Here is a 17,920-nt window from a genome sequence, read left to right as displayed (position 1 = left end):
TGTCTGTGTATTGCTTTTCTTGAAAGAGGACCAACAATGAATAATATCCATTTTAGAATGGGAATGTGAAAATGTTCACAGATTAACCACCTCACAGCATTTTTGTGAGGAGGACATGGAGGAGAGGACAGCGGTACATGCTAATTTTGGTCCCCATCGGGGAGGAAGGTGGGTTATACATGAGGCCAATAAATCAATCAATTGTGTCAACAGGAATATTTAATAAAAAAGAAACAAAGCCATCCCCTTCAGTTCATGGCAAAAATGCCCTCCTCTGAAACAGGAATCTGCTTGTTACCTTCACAGTTCCTCCCAGGGCGAGAGGGGTTGGTGTCTGTAGTAGTCCTGCACCTGCACACATATGAGCCTATGGTATTGATGCATTCTGCAAAAACACAGCAGTCGTTTTCTATCCGATGTGTGCATTCATCCCAGTCTGTAAATTAAAAATCCCCAGATTCAGCATGACAAATTTTCACAGAACCAAACTCAACAGTACTTGGAAGATCAGATTTTCAGTATTAAACCAACCAGTGGGCGAACATGATGCTGACTGTGCATGAAGTTCTGAGAAAGAGATTTTTAACCGTCAACCTCACCCCACTTTGACAAGGTTTCCCTGACAGAAATCACTCTCCAATTTAATCTCAAGGCCTGATTGTTGTTGCCAATAGCAGCTGCTGGAATAATCTAGCACAGAAACTTTGCCTTCCCCCAGACTGTTTCCACACCTGCAAAGCATGGCACAATGGCTGCCTTAATGTTCCATGGAATTAGAAGCAGCTTACACTGAGGGCCTTTTCGCACAGGGATCTTTGTTGCAAATTGTTTGCGGAATGAAAAATCGCCATTTAAAATAGTGGAATTCGTCGTTATGCATACCTGCCTTTGTAGTGGAATCAGTTGCGTTTTTTAGCGTTTCCCACAGGCTTCCGGTCTCGGCAGAAATCGCTAGAAAGGAAGCGCTATTGCCAAGCTTGTCCCGCCCCTGGCCGTCAAGCAGCCAATAGGCAGCCGTTAGCATGCTCCCAAACAGCCCCTTTCCCTTTAAGAAAGGTTTAAAAAAAAAAAAAACGACCCATAGCAACGAATCTAGGTAGATTCGTTGCTATGGAGAGACCCATCCAGCTGCCTAATGTGAGCTGTCGCTTGATTGTATGATCGTTTGCACGCTGCCTCGAGTGATAAAAAAAAAATCCCCCCCCCCCTCACGGGCCCGATTTTCGGCTGAATTTATTTGTAAAAAATAAAGGGACTTTATTTCAGCAAACGGGCTTTTCAGTGGTTTGTGCTTAGTGACTAAAGGTGAAGGACTGAAGCCAGGGAAGCCTCTAAACAGAAAGAGGCTCGCCGGTGCGTTTATCCCCGCTCGCTCGGAGAAAAAAAAACGGCGATCGCTTCGCCGGAAGTTTGGAGGAGAGAGCCAGGGGGGGGACTTTGAAGAACCAGCAACAATGGTAACGCACAGGTCTTTAGCGCTACTGTTGCAGATTGGTTGCAGGAGTGTATCGCTATCCGGAGGGTGAATCCACTTTTCTGGATTCCCCTGAAAGCGCCACAACGAAGCGCTTTTTGCTGATTGGTTTCAGGATTGTTGCAGATTGTCTACGACGTCGTGGGTTACGGCAAATTAGTAGCGTTTCCAAATAGCAACCATTGTGCTACTTTGAAGCCGTGCGAAATGGCCCTGAAATCTCATAATTCAGGTACACATGGGAATTCACTCCCTGTTTACCTCATGTTTTGCAAATTCCTCCTCCTCCCCTGGGAGGGAATTTACATTTACCTAATGAGGAAGCTCAAGTTGGCTTCCTCCTCTGTTGCTTGCCTCAAATAATGCCATATCAACCCCGATCAATAGTCTGACTCCCCTCTTGACCTCCCCTTCCCTTCCATATTTTTTTTCTTTTGAACATGACTGCATACAACGGTAGTCTACAATAGCATAAACACCGTCCCCCATTCCTTGAGTGATTTGAGTGCCATGGGCATCGAGGGCTATGGTGCCACTTAAATCCTGTTTTATTTTAATGTATGAAAGATTTTCAGTAGCAAATGAGAACCAAGGGTTTGTAATGAAGGCTTGTGTGCTTTGAAGAAAGACTGGCCTCCCTTCCAGTATTATTTATTTATGTATTTTTGTTTGAATTATTTTATAATTTTAATTGTATTTTTAATTCTTCAAATGTTTTATGTTTTTTTCCTGATTACTACCTTTCGGACACAGATTGGGTGAAAAGGCAGCATTACAATGTTTTTAAACAAATAAATTTGAGGGACATGGCATAATGCAGACATTTTGGAAGGAAGATCCAAACATAAGGCGCAGTAAGCAAGAAAGGGTGGAATCATTTGAGGTAACAAAAGACCTGCAAATGGCTGAAAGTGGAGACACTGGAGGCACAAAGCTTTAATGGTTTGGCATTCTACGTTTGGCCAGAAAGTGGAGGGAAATACTTGAATCACAGAATCAGAAGGGATGAAGGAAGTTGCATTGTACAAGTATTCTTAAGATTTACATAGGTAAGATCCATATACTGTGCAACTTGTTATACTGCCTCCATGGGATCTCTTTATGGCTTAGTCAGGTTTTAAAAAAAACATTTCGTGTGTTAGAGACAGGGATGCCAGCCTCCAGGTTGTACCTGGGGATCCCCCAGAATTACAGCTCATCTCCAGACTACAGAGATCTGTTCATGTGAAGAAAATGGATGCTTTGGAGGGTGGACTCCATGGCATTGTACCCCACTATGGTCCCTGTCCTCCCCAGGTTCTAGCCCCAAGGGGTTTCTCCATCTGGATCTGGGAACCCTACCCCTCACCCCTGGCCAGTGACCAGGCAAGCCTACTTAGAAAAGATTCTTAGGGTTCCTCCAGCACTTTTCAAATTAGAGATTCATTGCTGGGTTCTATGTTCCTTGACTTCAAATAAGATCAGTCTTACACAAACCAAGTTCTTTAGGATCTCAGCTCCTAACATCTGAATAAGCACAAAAAGCAGATGTGGTAGATGAACAATGGTGGTAGAAGTGGTAAATGGGGAGGGTGGTCCCTTACAAAACCTCATCTAGATATTTACAAGTGGGTATGGGGAAGCACGGAGGAGATGCAGAAGTTGGAGAAAGATCTGCTTTCCACTCAAAGTTCTTAAGATCTAACTCACGGTAAAAATTACACAAAATTGACATGATGTTCCTCTGCATGATATTTGTATAGCTGTCAAAATAAATTGCCTACCTTCCACTACAGAGCTCTGTAAGTCAACATGAAGCACAGAATTTTTGTGCAGTGATGAAACCATCTGGTCAAATGCAGACAAGCTTTCTGGAAATTGTGGGTCTTCTATTATCATTTTAAGTTTCACAATGACGCTTCCAGCTTTAATAGATTCCATTTGCACTTTCAATTTCTCCACCTTGTACAATGCAAGCAGATTTGAAGGAAATGATTTTTCAATCTGAAAACAAATGAGAGAAATATTGCTATTACTTGGTGTAGTGGTTAGGGGTGTAGACTTCTAATCTGGTGAGCTGGGTTTGATTCCTTGCTCCTCCTCCACATGCAGCCAGCTGGGTGACTTTGGGCTAGCCACAGCACCGATCAAGCTGTTCTGACCAAGCAGTAATATCAGGGCTCTCTCAGACAGGGTGTCTGTTGTGGGGAGAGGAAAGGGAAGGCGACTGTAACCCACTTTGAAACTCCTTTGGGTAGAGAAAAGTGGCATATAAGTACTAACTCTTCTCCTACCACCAAATAGATATGCATTGTATTTTAGTCTCCTTGATCTGTGTTCATATTCATAACCTACCCATATCCATGAACGACATGTATGAATTTGTAGTTTTGCAATTTTATTTTTTGTTTCATACATTGGCATTATGAACCTTTGTATTTCTCCCATTGTGTTGCCAGTGTTCCTGATCTGTTTGTTTGTTTTCTGCAATATATGTTATATTTTACACTACTTACACATAACAGGCATTGGGTTTAATAGTAATAATTCTATCAGTAGTATGGTCAGTAACAAAAATGATTACAGTTTTATTTTGAGCAAAGATAATATGTTTCAGGAGCTAGGATTTTCAATGTGGAAAAGTGCTTTTACAGAATGTTGTAGCATCCGTAAAATAGAATAATTGTTAAGTATTATCAAACCACCTGGCACTTGCATTAATTCAGTTGTGTCCACCTTGTTACCATTCCATGTTTCACACTGAAATGAAATGTGACAATTTAGTAGGAATAGAGCACAAATTAATAATGAATTAATATTGCACTCATTAACAGTATCCTAGTTCATAATGTGCTTCTTTCCATATGATTACCTTTCACAGATATGGTACATGAAGTCCACAGATGTCACCACCATTAATGTTACCAAAGAGTTATCCTGACAGGATAAATTAAATTCCGTATAGCTCAAACAGAAGCCAAGATGAAGTGATGCATTTGGCCCTAAAATTATGTGCTTCTCATTTCTGTGTAACAACATGTTTTTTATCTGATACAGCCCTTAATTGATTGCTTGAGGCTTCCAAAATACATAGGAAACTCATATGCCTACCAGGCATGCCCATTTTTCAACCAATCATGGTAGCTGTGCCTTTAACAGCAGCTGATATGGATGTAACAATGTCTCATGTTGTAAAAAGACTACGCTGCTGATGCCTGCACATCAGGCTGTTGGTAGAGACGGGATATGAAGCTAGAGCCATTGCCAAAGGTTTAATGGATGCAGCAGATCTAATGGGAGAAACCTGCACATGGTGGTACTGTGTGTCAGAACACCTGCTTTAAAAGCTAAGCTCTCATCTCTAGTAAAAGGTCAAAAAATAAAAGTTGCTTTTTGAAACTTCTTAGGCCAGTTTGCTATTCAGTAAGACAGTTTATTTAGAATTGTTCCATGAGAAACTGCTGCATCATGTAAAATCTGATCCATGGTTTTAAATAGGTAAATATTTTAGCATTACCTCTGTCAACAAAATGTTGAAAAATCCATGATATTCTTTGGAGCTGGTGTTTAAGAACTGCTCTGTGAAGTTATAGTTCAGGATCCTTATTGTAACACCAAATATCAAGGCATCTAAAAGGCACAATATCAAAAGAGTGATGCAATACATCAGACGGATCAATCGAGCCACAGATGTGATGTCATTACAGTAAGTGATTAATCTATATGATGAGAGAAATCTAACCCTTAGGGTAAAAAGAAGTAACTCAAGTTATAAATCTGTGTTCCTTCCTTAAAGGGAGTTGAAAGGAGATGCTATAATACAGTTGAATTCCTTATCAGGAATATGTACATGACATTTGGGGCAATCTGGTATATTAGGGTCAATTAAATCCAAATTAGGGAGTCTTCCTAAATATAGATATTGTCACCTAGTCCAGTGGTCCCCAACCTTTTTATCATCGGGGACCACTCAACGCTTGACAATTTTACTGAGGCCTGGTGGGGGGGGGGTGTATTGCCGTCGGCAATCAAGTGGGCGCTCCTAAGCGCTGGGACTCTGGGGGGACGGGAAAGACAAGGCGGCGCTTCTGCTCAGGAAGGCGGGGTGGCTGGGGCGGGGGAGGGAGGCACCGCCATCGGCATGCCAGCGAGCGCAGGCGTGGAGCTCTGAGCCTGCACATATGCGCCTGCCGGATCATTGATGAAGTAAAGGGCCGGGGGGGGGGGGAGAGAAGGCGTCCACCTCCAATTAGTCGATGGACCACATGTGGTCTGCAGCCCACAGGTTGGGGATCGCTAACCTAGTCCACAAAAAAGTTTAAATAGAACATTTGCATCCAACTGTTTATTAAGTGTGAAATCGGTAAAGGTCATTGATAACAAAACATGATTGAGGTGGGTTGGGGGGGGGGACATGGATGCCTGCTAAAGGGAGGAGAGCACTTCTAAAATGATAGATACCAGTCTTCACATTTCTATATGATACTCTGTTTTTGCCACAAGCTTCATAGCTGATCTTCACAGTGTACATTACGCCTGCTTCCAGTCCAAACACATCCAATGTCGTATTGCTGGTTTCCATTGCGTGAATCAATGCTTTGCCTTTGAATACTTCTATCTGGAATGTGTGGTTTAGCGAAGGCTCTGTGCTCCAAGACATTTCAAAACTGCTGCTAGTAACACTGAAGATCTTGTGTTCCATAATAGCAGAAGAATCTGCAACAGCATATACAATGACTTATCACAACAGAAAAGGACATTTACTTAAAGGAATAATATGAATACAGATTTATGGTACACTTAGCCAGATAAAATGTCCTTTTGATACTGGATTTTATTCTCTAGCTATTATGCTAATTCAATTTATTCATGCTTTCAAATTTTAGCATGCCTAGTTTCAAATGCTCTGAGCAGGTTACACTCAACTTCTCCTTTAAAACCATACACACTGTAGATTTAAGTAATACATGAGTTATAATTAATATTCCATTTATACTAGTATTTTTCATTTTGTTTTATCAACAATTCTCTGTGCAATACAAGCCTTCCTAAGGAGGCACAGACAGTACTAGGAGAGCCCTGGGCACACCCATCATACAGCATTTATAGGCCACCTTTCTAAAGTATCAAGGAAGATCAAAAGTGTGCTCTCCAGTTCTTAATGGCCTTCAGTCCAAAGGATCACATGTTCTCCTTTGTGCACTTGTGGTCATGTGGAGTTGTCCTTGAAAACTGGCTAGAAGCTACAGTCGGTACAGAAAGCAGCAACTAGAATATTAACTGGAGTGAGTTGTTGGAACTATATTACTCAAAGTCCTGTTCCAACTATAAGAAGAAGAATTGGTTCTTATATGCTGCTTTTCTCTACCCGAAAGAGGCTCAAAGTGGCTTGCAGTCGCCTTCCCATTCCTCTCCCCACAACAGACACCCTGTGAGGTGAGAGAGCCCTGATATCACTGCTCGGTCAGAACAGTTTTATCAGTGCCGTGGCGAGCCCAAGGTCACCCAGATAGTTGCATGTGGGGGATCACAGAATCGAACCTGGCTCGCCAGATTAGGTGTCTGCACTCCTAACCACTACACCAAAGTGGTGTAGTGAATGAGACTTACCTTGGCAGTGCATTTGCCGCAGCAGGGAAGCCCCATGCCAGAAAAGGAACTGGGCAGATTGGGACTTCAAGTCCTAGAGTTCCTTGGGCAGTACATGGGTGGTGTGGGGGGGGGGGCTGGGAAGAGGGAGGGCCAGTTTGCCTCCTCTCTACCCCCTCTTTTTAGATACAGAGCAGAGTAGAAGGCATGTGCCTCTTCCCCATTAATGAGGTCATCCACCCGCCCCTCCCTTGTTTTATTGGTTTGCTGTGTGAAGATGATGTTCATGGAAATTGTTTGAGAATTGTGTATTTACTGTAAAACAAAAAAAAGATTATGTTCGACTAATTGTCACAACTTGTGGGAATTTGGCATGGGGTGGAACCCTTTGTGAGCAGACCAGGCCTGCGTGCAGGCCTGCTCTTTATAAGGGGCCTCCATAAGAAGCTGTGGAGCTGTGTGCCCCCCCACCCATGGAGGAGGGAGCCTGGATGTCAGAGCCACATTTCCAGGTAGCATGGGCACCCAGCAGGGGTTCACACTTCAACAGGTTCCCAAATAATGCTGCATCTCCCTGACAATCCAGCAGGTCATTGGGGGCATAGGGAGCCTAGCAGAGTGCTAGATGAACCTGGGACAAGCCGCCATTTTCAGATTGTCTTCAAGGGTAACCCCATGTAGATTGTGTTATAGTAATCTTCCTAATTAGGTATGAATGGGGATTTTTTTTTTTTTTTTTGCTATTGTGGGCACTTGTGTTTTTTTAAACAGGAGACCAGGATCAAGCAAAGTTGCCAATCTATTAACGGAGTTTTTCAATGAAAGCTAAGTACCATTGATGGCAGGAAGAACAATCCTGTTTAAAGCAGTGGCACTTCTAGCCAGCATCATTTTTATCTTCCCTAAATTCAACTTCTCCCTCAGCCACTTGACTATGATATTCATGCAGTAGCCAGGACAGAGACAACAGCAGCTAGTGACTTATTTATATAGCTGGATATCCTCAGCATACTAATGACAACCTACTCCAAGGGCTTTTCCAAACTTGTTAAATATAGTGAAATCCTTACCTTATGTAGTCATTATATTCCAGCCCCTCCATATGATGTCACCACATCCAGCGTCTGGGCAGTAACCGGCTGGCTATCTCCTCCATTTTAAAGTGCTACTTGGGGAACTGCATAAAGTGGATTCCCCAACCTATTTAGCACTAGCTAAGGGAGAGCAACCAGCAGACAACCAACAGAGGGAAGGTATGGAGGCTAAAATGCGCTAAAGGCGCCTGCCTCGTCCTGCCCTCACACCCACCTCCCTCTCCCTTGTTCCTGGGGCCAGGAATCACTTTTTTAAAAGGTCTAACTTCCTGGAGCAACGAATAGGCGGACAAGCGTGCAGGCAATGCCAGAAATAAAAGTATTTTCCCAAGGTTTTTACACAAAGCATGCCTCTCTAAAGTCCCCCCCCAAAAAAATCAGGAACAAGATTCATATTTATGATTAGATGCATAGGCGTTTAAATAGGATCTTTAAAACACGGAGAAAGGGGATTGGCTGCCTGGCTTGATTGACAGTTGTGTATAAAGCACGTTGCTCGCTTCCACCATTTCCACCAGGCAAAGTGGAGAGTGAGAAGCTCGAAAAGGCGGCAGAATAGAGTGAAGCAAGCCAAAAGGTGAGGAGGGGCCGGGAGGCACAATAATGTTTAGCGCTATGCCATTCAGGTGGTGTAATGCTATTTTTGCTGATGTACGGAAATGTCCCAAATTTTCAGAAGATTTCAGTAAGGCTCTTACACAAGTAGTAAACAACATGGGCAATAACAGAGTGTTGAGGTATAGCCCCATATCAATTCTTAAAGGACAAAAGACCCGTGTCAGGATTTCATTTGCTTACAAATTTGTGTCCCATGTCCCTTATGTCCCAGGATGGTTTCCAAGTGCATGGGGGAACTGTGGGGCTCATTACTGTAGGTCCTGAGTGTTGAACAGTCAGGGTAAGAGCTGACTTTTCAGATTGCTTAAGGGCACAGTCATGAAAAGTGAACAAGACCGCTTCAGAGCGACTGCTTTTGCTGGGCAACTGAAATGATTTTGAGAATAGCATTGCCTGCCTGTGATCCTTCTTGCTTTTAATCTGCTCAAATGATATAGTTGTAAATAGAAAGACACTACAAACTACTATAAGTTTCCTTAATTGTGTCCTCCAAAAGAAACTGTCCACAAAAACGTATGCTAGAATAAAAATGTGTTAGTCTCAAACTTCATAGTTTATAATTCTGTAAATAATGCAATGATACAAATAATTATGCAGTGTAGAAACTGTTTAGCATGTTTTGGCAAGAGACAAGTACTCAATATATTCATTTTTATTCATTCATGCAAATATACATCTCCAGATTCAGCAAACTTGAAGAAATGCCTACAACATGCAGTTATACAAGCCCTTAATACTTTATGAGTAGCAACCAACAATATATCCTGAAATCAGCTATGGAAGTTCATTTGTAGAGACCCAAGAGTCAAAGGTTATTGCTACAGTCATAAGAGACCATAGCAGTATGGTCATAAGGTATTGTGCAGTTAAGACATATCATAGAGATAATTTAAAACTATCTTACTGCAAGACATCATATTTTCATAGCAGTGGCGCAAAACTTAGCATGCTGAATTGTCACCTGAGTGCTCTCATTGTCTCTTTGCTCTGCCTGTATCTGAACATCCTGAGAATCTTTTAAGTAATGGATTGATCAATTTGCCTCACAGGCCAATCAGTGGAACAGTATGTGCAATTGGGCCACTATGGCAAAAAAGATGCTAACACGAAGCTGGACTAGCCAGCTATTATTCTACTCTGGGATAGCTTTTTATCATTCCCTCACATGGGAGATCAGTGTAATTATCCCAGTGTTATAATTTTTTTAATGTAGGCAGATTCTTCTGTAACACATTTTGTAAATACCTTGAACAGGTGTTACTGGACCTCTGTATAGGCCTCTGTATTGAAACATTGTCCAGACTGAATACCACATGATCTTCCACAATACTTGAAAAGGTTGGGGAAAGCTTCATCTTCCTTATCTTACTCATTTTCACATCAGCAAAAGGCTGATGGAGTCATTGGCACATTATTATTGTTGTTGTTGTTGTTGTTATTTTCAAATGGAGCTCTTCCACCAGGTCTATGGTTGAGGCCGGCGTGCGAAGGAAGAGCTACTGGACACCACCCTTGAGTTATTCAGATGGTGGCTGGGTTCTATCGACCCCCCTTTTCTTCCTCCTCTAGGAGATTATATTATTAGGGTATGGGCTTAGAAGAGTTATATTGAGATTCCACCGCATCTTATGCATTTTATTTTTTACTGTAATTTCTGGTTGTGTTTTAAGGGGAAGTTTTATCAGGGGTTTTATGCACATTTTGTTACCCGCCATGAGCCTTATTGAGAGTGGCGGGTAAGAAATTTAATCATCATCATCATCATCACAGGACATAGCAGAAACCCCCTCCCCCATCCTCACTACCGGAGGGGCGAGGAAGGAGGTCAAGATGATTCAGTATACTACTCATACCGGGGTGGGGGGGGGGCATCGATCTTCCTCGCTGACCGCAGCCTCAACCATAGAACTGGCGGAAAAGCTCCGTTTTGCGGGCCCTGCAGTTCCCTTACCTATAAGTTTTAAAATCTATTATCTTGGTGTCAGTACACAGATACATATTTGCTAACAGTAACATCAAGTGTAAAATATGCCATGAAAATGATAAAAATGTGACTATCTTACAAAATACAATTGTTTTCCAATGAAGCATATTTCCACATTCAGCTGCTTGTAATTATACCTGAATTATACCCTGACCCATATTGGGAGGGAGGTATAGAAATGTAATAAATAATAATAGATGTGTGCTGAAAAATACAGCAAACTACAGAGGACCTCATAAACCTGCTTTTAAAATAGTTGTATTAAAACACAATGAAACTGTCCTGGGAAAAGAGATTCTGCAGTGGTGAGCAGGGTTCTTTTTAGCAGCCACTGGATGTCACTGTAGACATGATACCTCAAAGAGTTCTCAGAATGGATATAAAATGACTCTCTATGTGATCAATAAAAGAGCCTCTTGTGGCATAGAGTGGTAAGGCAGCAGAAATGCTGTCTGAAGCTGTCTGCCCATGAGGCTGGGAGTTTGATCCCAGCAGCCGGCTCAAGGTTGACTCAGCCTTCTATCCTTCCGAGGTTGGTAAAATGAGTACCCAGCTTGCTGGGGGGTAAACGGTAATGACTGGGGAAGGCACTGGCAAATCACCCCGTATTGAGTCTGCCATGAAAACGCTAGAGGGCGTCACCCCAAGGGCTAGACATGATCTGGTGCTTGCACAAGGGATACCTTTACCTTTTTTATGTGATCAATCAATCAATCAATCGATTGATTGATTAATTGACTCTCTATGTGAATTTTAGACATATTTCCTGTTTACAAGGTACAAAGAGTATATACAAAATAGATTTCAAATCCAATAAAGATTTTAAAAGAAACATTAACTTACAGCATGTGGAATCTATTGATCTGCCAGTTTTTTGTGGCACATATGTTGAATTTGCCGAAGTATTGCTAGCTTTAAACAGAAAATCTGGTGAATCTAAGCCTGTTGAAAGAAAGGAAGAAATTTAGAGCTCTTTCGCACCCATTAAAAATAGTGTCATGCCTGCCAAATGGAAGCTGAATATTCTGATAAATTGTATATGTTCATGTAACTTTCTATAAGAGAGAGGGGTTTTTTGCTTGTGTAAAACTGCTCTGCAGATTGAAATTGTCTCTTCATACTGGGATTTCCAGGTTTTCCTGTATGCAAAGAGTCTCTTACAGGATTATATTTCTAAAGTTCTAATTTGTGTATAAAGTTAGTATTTGAAATGTATTTGAAAAAAAATAACCTTGTACATCTACGTCGATAACTTCATACACTCGCATCACAATGTCCTTCAACAAAGTTGATAGGTTCACCAATGAAATAGGCTGCTTCAGGCCAATCAGAACTTGAGATGTTAGTGTCTCAGCATAGGGTTCTGCTTGAGAAGTCTGGATGTGGTACACTGAAACATTTAAAGGCCACAATGCTCCAGTAATCTGTAAAAAAAAAAGAAAAGATATTTGTATTACGTGATACAGATTTTGAGAGATTCAGGTGGGTAATTGTGTTGCAGGTGGTAGTCTTGTTGTCTGAAGCAACAGAACAAAGTTTGTGTCCAGTGGCATCTTTAAGTTTAATTCTGGGGGCCATTCCACACAACTGCCAATGTAGCTAATTCTGAACGCTATTGAAAAGCGCTGCAATTAATAGCGGCCGGTCTCGGTAATGCACACAGCCGTTTTTCTCGGAAAAAAGGCTCTCCCACTAGTGCTGTTCTCGTAACTCACAAGTTTCCGGTCTCCCCGGAATTGCAACAAAGGAGGCGATATTTTTCCACACTTCCTCCCATCCCTGGCCGTCAATCAAACCTAGCAGCCAATGAACTGTTGTGTTTGTGCTTCCCTTTAAAAACTGTTTTTTAAAAAACCCGAAAACACCTGTAGCAATGCATATTTGTTCATTCGATGTATCAGAAAGAACTTTTTCGCTGGCATAGGAGCTGGCGCTTAATCATTTACACACTCTTAAAGTTAACCCCCACCCCCGGGTGCAATTTCTAGCCGAAATTACAGGTATTGTCAAACAGGGGGCTGTATTGTGCTCGGAAACTTTACAGATAATTGTTTGTGGAGGGATTTCAGCCAAAGAAGCATCGCTTATTCGTTGCTTCTGCTGGTTTAAGGGGGGGGGGGAATGGTGATCGCGATGCTGGAAGCTCAGGTGTGAGAGGTTAGGGAGGGACATTCTTGCTACCGCTATATTGAGAACACACATTCCCCCAAAAGCGCTACAATGAAGCGATTTTTGCAGGAGTGTTGCAGATTGTGTACAATATCGTGCACAATGTTAAAAAAGTAGCGTTACAGAATGGTATGACTTCAGCAACACTAATGCTGTGCGGAATGGACCTGGGTATACGCTTTGGTGTGCATGCATTGAAACAGTTTACCTCAAGCCTTACACATAGGTAGAGGAGGGGGTTAGTTGCCAGGAAGAACTAGTTAACAGGCATAAGTAACTGGCCAATAAGTATAGACAAGATTGGATTAAAGCAGAATACCTATGAATGGCAGCAAAGTAGCATATAAATACAAGAATTAACAAACAAATGTGAGAACTAAGTTTGGGTCCAGTCGAACCTCCAACACCAACACATTGTGAGTATAGGTGAGAACTGAGTGATTTAGCATGTGTTGTGAGATAAAAACCTGATATCTCTGAAGCCCTGAGATTGTCCTGAGTATTGTAATAACTTGTAATTCAGCAGTCTCCCATTCCAGCCTTTTTAAAAAAATTATTTCCAGTAAAACAGCTACTTTGAAGTCCCCTTGGTAGGTTGAAATATTCTTGCACAGGATTCACATTTGTGTGATTCTTGATTTCAGATTTATGAGAGAAATATTGCTATTGCTTGGTGTAGTAGTTAAGAGTGCAGACTTCTAATCTGGTGAGCCGGGTTTGATTCCATGCTCCCCCACATGCAGCAGCTGGGTGACCTTGGGCTCGCCACAGCACTGATAAAGCTGTTCTGGCCGAGCAGTAATATCAGGGTTCCCTCAGCCTCACCCACCTCACAGGGTGTCTGTTCTGGGGAGAGGAAAGGGAAGGCGACTTTGAGACTCCTTCAGATAGAGAAAAGCATCATATAAAAACCAATTCTTATTCTTCTTTATCCTTTGGCACAGGGTTTGACCTGTTTATGTAGAGAACTGTCATTTAATACCATGCTAGAAGATGAGTAAGTCCATGACCCTGAGATGGTGTAGCTGATGTTGTTTGGTTTAGTGATTGTGTTGTCTGGGTGTATGTGGCAGCAGAAGTGGCATCTGGTACCACTGTCCGTATTCAAATTAGATGTTGTCCTATTGTGAGTGAGGAAACTGTCTGAGACTGAGGGGCTGTCAGTGTGCAAGAAATAATTTGCTCCATTTCAGGGCTATTTTGGCTTTTGAATCTATCCCTGCTCTCCTGCTTCCTGTCCTGTCCTGTCCTAGGGCCAGGAACAGCAGAATTCACCATGCAACTTGCTGACATGCATTTGCACAACTCACCCAGGCGTAGTGGTGGCTATATCTCGATGCCACACTACTTTCTTGAGCTTAGGCAACCTCTGCCCAACTTGCATGACTAACGGGATCTTTAAGCAGCTCAGGAGCCACCTTCTCAGTTCATCATATTGCAAGCAGGAAAGGAGAGAGGCAAGGAACCTGCCCAAGCTCACTTGTAGGCCAAGGGAGGTATTTTTTTCCTGTCACTCTTACACACAAACACACTCACATGCTAGCAGTGTAGGTCCAGGCCTGGTTTGGAGCAGTCCATCAGTAAATAAAGGGTTACATTTTTCCTGTGAAAGCTCAGACTACCCAATAAAGCTGTTTGGCACATATAAAGACCCTGGCTCATACACATGCACAACCAATCCAGTGTACAGGGACATTGACAGCTTCTTGCTTACAAACAGCCTCCTAACCTAAAACAGCTTCTTTACTACAACAATGGGACATGTAAAAGTGACACAAACCCAAGGATCAGGCCTGCCATAAGTCAACATGCCAACTTCGTGCCTATATACACAAAGGCAACGCACTACTACAGGACCCTCTGCAATACCTTTTTGGGCTCATCCACTTGTTCATCCTCCATTGTGATACATGCCACCATGTGTCAGTGTTGCTCTCTTGTTCTCCATGTAGGGCTAAGAAGACCCCTTCTATCCAAAATGTACACCAAATCTATATGAAAAATCTAAGTCCCCAGGCCCAGGACACAGAATTATTCACCTAAAAGTCACCATTCTTCAACATAATCATTTAATAGAGTGAAAGACATTTCATACTACACTCCAGTCAGAACCCAGAGTTTCTAACCTGTTAATAACCTTCACAAAACCTACAAGTTCCTACCTATTCCAGGGGTTAACTTGTGAATGGAGCCTGCTTTCCCCCTTTTATTAGATTTGGATTTTACTTAATTATATTTCATTCTCAACCCTGTTCACATCTCCTACATAAAGTGCCTGTCCAGTGAGGATCCACTCATAGCATCTGAAGATGTGGATTCTGATCCATGAGAGCTTATGTTGGAATAAAAAGTGGTTAGTCTTTTAAGATGCTGCAATCTCCTGTTTACTTAAGCTTTGCTGTATCATCACTGAAGTTTGCAGCCAGCTGGAAGCCATTGTATGCATTCATACCATAGAGTGCAAAAGGCGGGCATGCTCCAGAAATCTTGGATCCACTCTGATTAATTCTTTGAAATCCATTTTCACCAGGACTGTCACATTAGACCAGTATGTCTCCACTGTTTGCTCTAAAGGTTGTCAGGAAAAAAGAAAACAATTTATTTGAATCTTCTTGGGACATAAAAATCAATCAAAATGCGCTGTTGCTGCAGTGAACTTCCTGTTTCCAAAGGTCAAGTTAAATCTGATCAGTGTCACATATTTAGCACTGAAATTTCATCCTCTTTACTAATTCTTTTTACTATTCCAGAGCAATTAGCAATCTCTTTGTACATAACTCCTGCAAGTCAGTTGTTATGTTTTACTGCCTGCTGAAACTGATGGCAGCTTTGAGCCATTTCCAATGCCAAGAAAGCCATCCTCAGCACAGGGACTCCCTTCTAAACCCATTGGCTTTAATGGACTTAGAAGGGTGTAACTCTGTTGAGGAATGCTCTACAAGTCAGCAGAAATTGGCTGTGTTCCTTTTTTAGCCTGGTTGCCATAATCTTCCACAGTACTGAGAACTCTGCTAAGCCCCCAACTGACCAAGAAATAAATAAATGTTTGCCTTTCTTTGCACATTTGAAGTGCTGCCTGAGTGTTATATTTTACTTAATCAATAAAAACATTAAGCACAAAAATGTCTACTGATGTGCTGCTCTGACAACTTCATAAGACTTTGGCTGTCCAAAGACTGTCCAAAGTCTTATGAAGCTGCTCTAGTTCTCTTCATGGGCATTCCAAAGTTCCAGCAGCTCATCCTTTGAGTCGGAGACACTCCACCAATGGAAGTGGAGGAAGAAGAAGAAGGTGAGACAATGTTGAAGCGTACGAGGGGTCCTCTACTAACAGCAGCATTTATTTGACTCATGTGACAGCTTGTCTTTTTTCATCATTTTTTAGTGGCTAAACAATAGCTGCTGCTGCTGCTGCTGGGAACTGATGGAGAAAATGAAGCAGTTCATAACCTACCTTCAGGAACAGGGTCTGAACAACCCATTCCTTTCGGTGTCTTGCAGCATTTTTGACGTTCTGGACAATCCTTATCAATAGCACAGGAAGCATTCAACTCTTCCACTCCTTTTGGGCAGGCACCAAATGTTGAGGCATATTCACTGGATCTGTTTAGGGCTACACAACGCAATCATTAACAGCAAAATCTCATCCACTGTGCAGACAGAAGGGGCTACTTCAAGCATGACTTCCTCCCTCCCGCCCAAATGAACAGCGTATATTCACTGCTACCGTATGCCATACCCAAAATGTTTTTAAAGATCTGTTATAGCCACTTGAAAAGCACAAGTCTCAGAACTTTGTTGAGAGTACCAAACCAGTTGTGAGTTTTATTTATCTCCCAGTACTGTTTAAAACTATTTTAATCAGTGCACAGCTCCCTTCACCTAACTACACTGCATGTGAGTTGAATGTATCCCAAGGGGAAACTGCTTCTTCTCCAGAGGCTAAGACATATTGAGCTGGTTGCTTTGGTATTCCCAACCCTCCCCTCAAGAAATAATTTCCTCAAGAAATAATTTTAGCCCTTGTAAATTTTAAAAAATCAAATTTAAAAAGTTATCCAGTGTAATTCACTATATATGTAGTAATGGAAAAATTGGTACATCAATGGCTATGAGTCATGTTGACCAAAAAGAAGCTCCTTGGACAGAGGCAATTCATCTCTGAATACTAGCAGTAGGAGGCAACATTCAGGGAATGCTTTGGTCTCTGCAATTTTGTTGGACCTCCAGGACAACTAGTTTGCCACTGCATGAGACACCGTGCTGGGCTAAACAAATCACCAGTTTCTATGCTCTTATTCTTTGTGAACCCACTAGGCGGCAGCAGGACATAAGTTTCTTCCATGGACCCAGAGCCTGGCCAATTGCAATGTCTGTCTCTTTATTGGACTGAGCAAAGTCTAAGGATTCCACACAAGAGCAGTTTCCTTCACCAGCACCTTCAAAACATCTGGGGCTGAGATGTGCCTCTGCCTTGGAGCAATTCTACCAGGCCAACCCTTGGCATAGTCAACCTGTGGTCCTCCAGATGCTCATGGACTATAATTCCCATGAGCCCCTGCCAGCAAACAGGGCAGGGGCTCATGGGAATTGTAGTCCATGAACATCTGGAGGACCACAGGTTGACTACCCCTGGCTTAGAGCACTCCCATTCCTAGGTGACTGCAAGCATGAGGTGTCTGTCTGTAAGGATGGAAGTAAGCAGCAAAGGTTAGGTAGGAGAAAGAGTATTGATAAAACAGGAGGGGTGCAGAGAGAAATTCTGTTTGTCTGTATGTGTGTGCATATCTGTTCAGTTCTCTAGATCAACCATGTGTGTGCATGTAGGTAAAGCTGGAAACTCTCATGCTCTACATTTGTAAATACTTCAGTTCCATAAATTCACAAAACCTTGCAAAACATCTGATGCATGTAATTCACTAAATTTGGCTCCTATTTATGACTATCAGGGTGGCATTTGTGTGGACTCCTGGCATCAAGCATGCCCAGAGGGTGTGGTTGCTTTTACAAGAA

General features: G+C 42.2%; 1 protein-coding gene across 2 annotated transcripts in view; it reads right to left on the bottom strand.

The window, feature by feature from the left end:
* UMODL1 (uromodulin like 1) overlaps positions 1 to 17,920 on the bottom strand; it is a 50,260-nt gene that overhangs the window by 22,100 nt on the left and 10,240 nt on the right. For both annotated transcript variants that reach the window (XM_077342767.1, XM_077342768.1), the window contains exons 3-10: positions 16,362 to 16,520; positions 15,360 to 15,475; positions 11,970 to 12,162; positions 11,582 to 11,680; positions 5,915 to 6,169; positions 4,971 to 5,083; positions 3,238 to 3,457; positions 299 to 436 (exon numbers count right to left, since the gene is read on the bottom strand). In XM_077342767.1, coding sequence (XP_077198882.1) covers positions 299 to 436; positions 3,238 to 3,457; positions 4,971 to 5,083; positions 5,915 to 6,169; positions 11,582 to 11,680; positions 11,970 to 12,162; positions 15,360 to 15,475; positions 16,362 to 16,520 — 1,293 coding nt within the window. The remainder of the gene's footprint in view (positions 1 to 298; positions 437 to 3,237; positions 3,458 to 4,970; positions 5,084 to 5,914; positions 6,170 to 11,581; positions 11,681 to 11,969; positions 12,163 to 15,359; positions 15,476 to 16,361; positions 16,521 to 17,920) is intronic.

Source organism: Paroedura picta, chromosome 6 (genome assembly GCF_049243985.1).
Source record: "Paroedura picta isolate Pp20150507F chromosome 6, Ppicta_v3.0, whole genome shotgun sequence".
Lineage (NCBI taxonomy): Eukaryota > Metazoa > Chordata > Lepidosauria > Squamata > Gekkonidae > Paroedura > Paroedura picta.
Note: the sequence above shows the minus strand (reverse complement) of the source record. Positions and strands in the feature narration are given on the sequence as shown.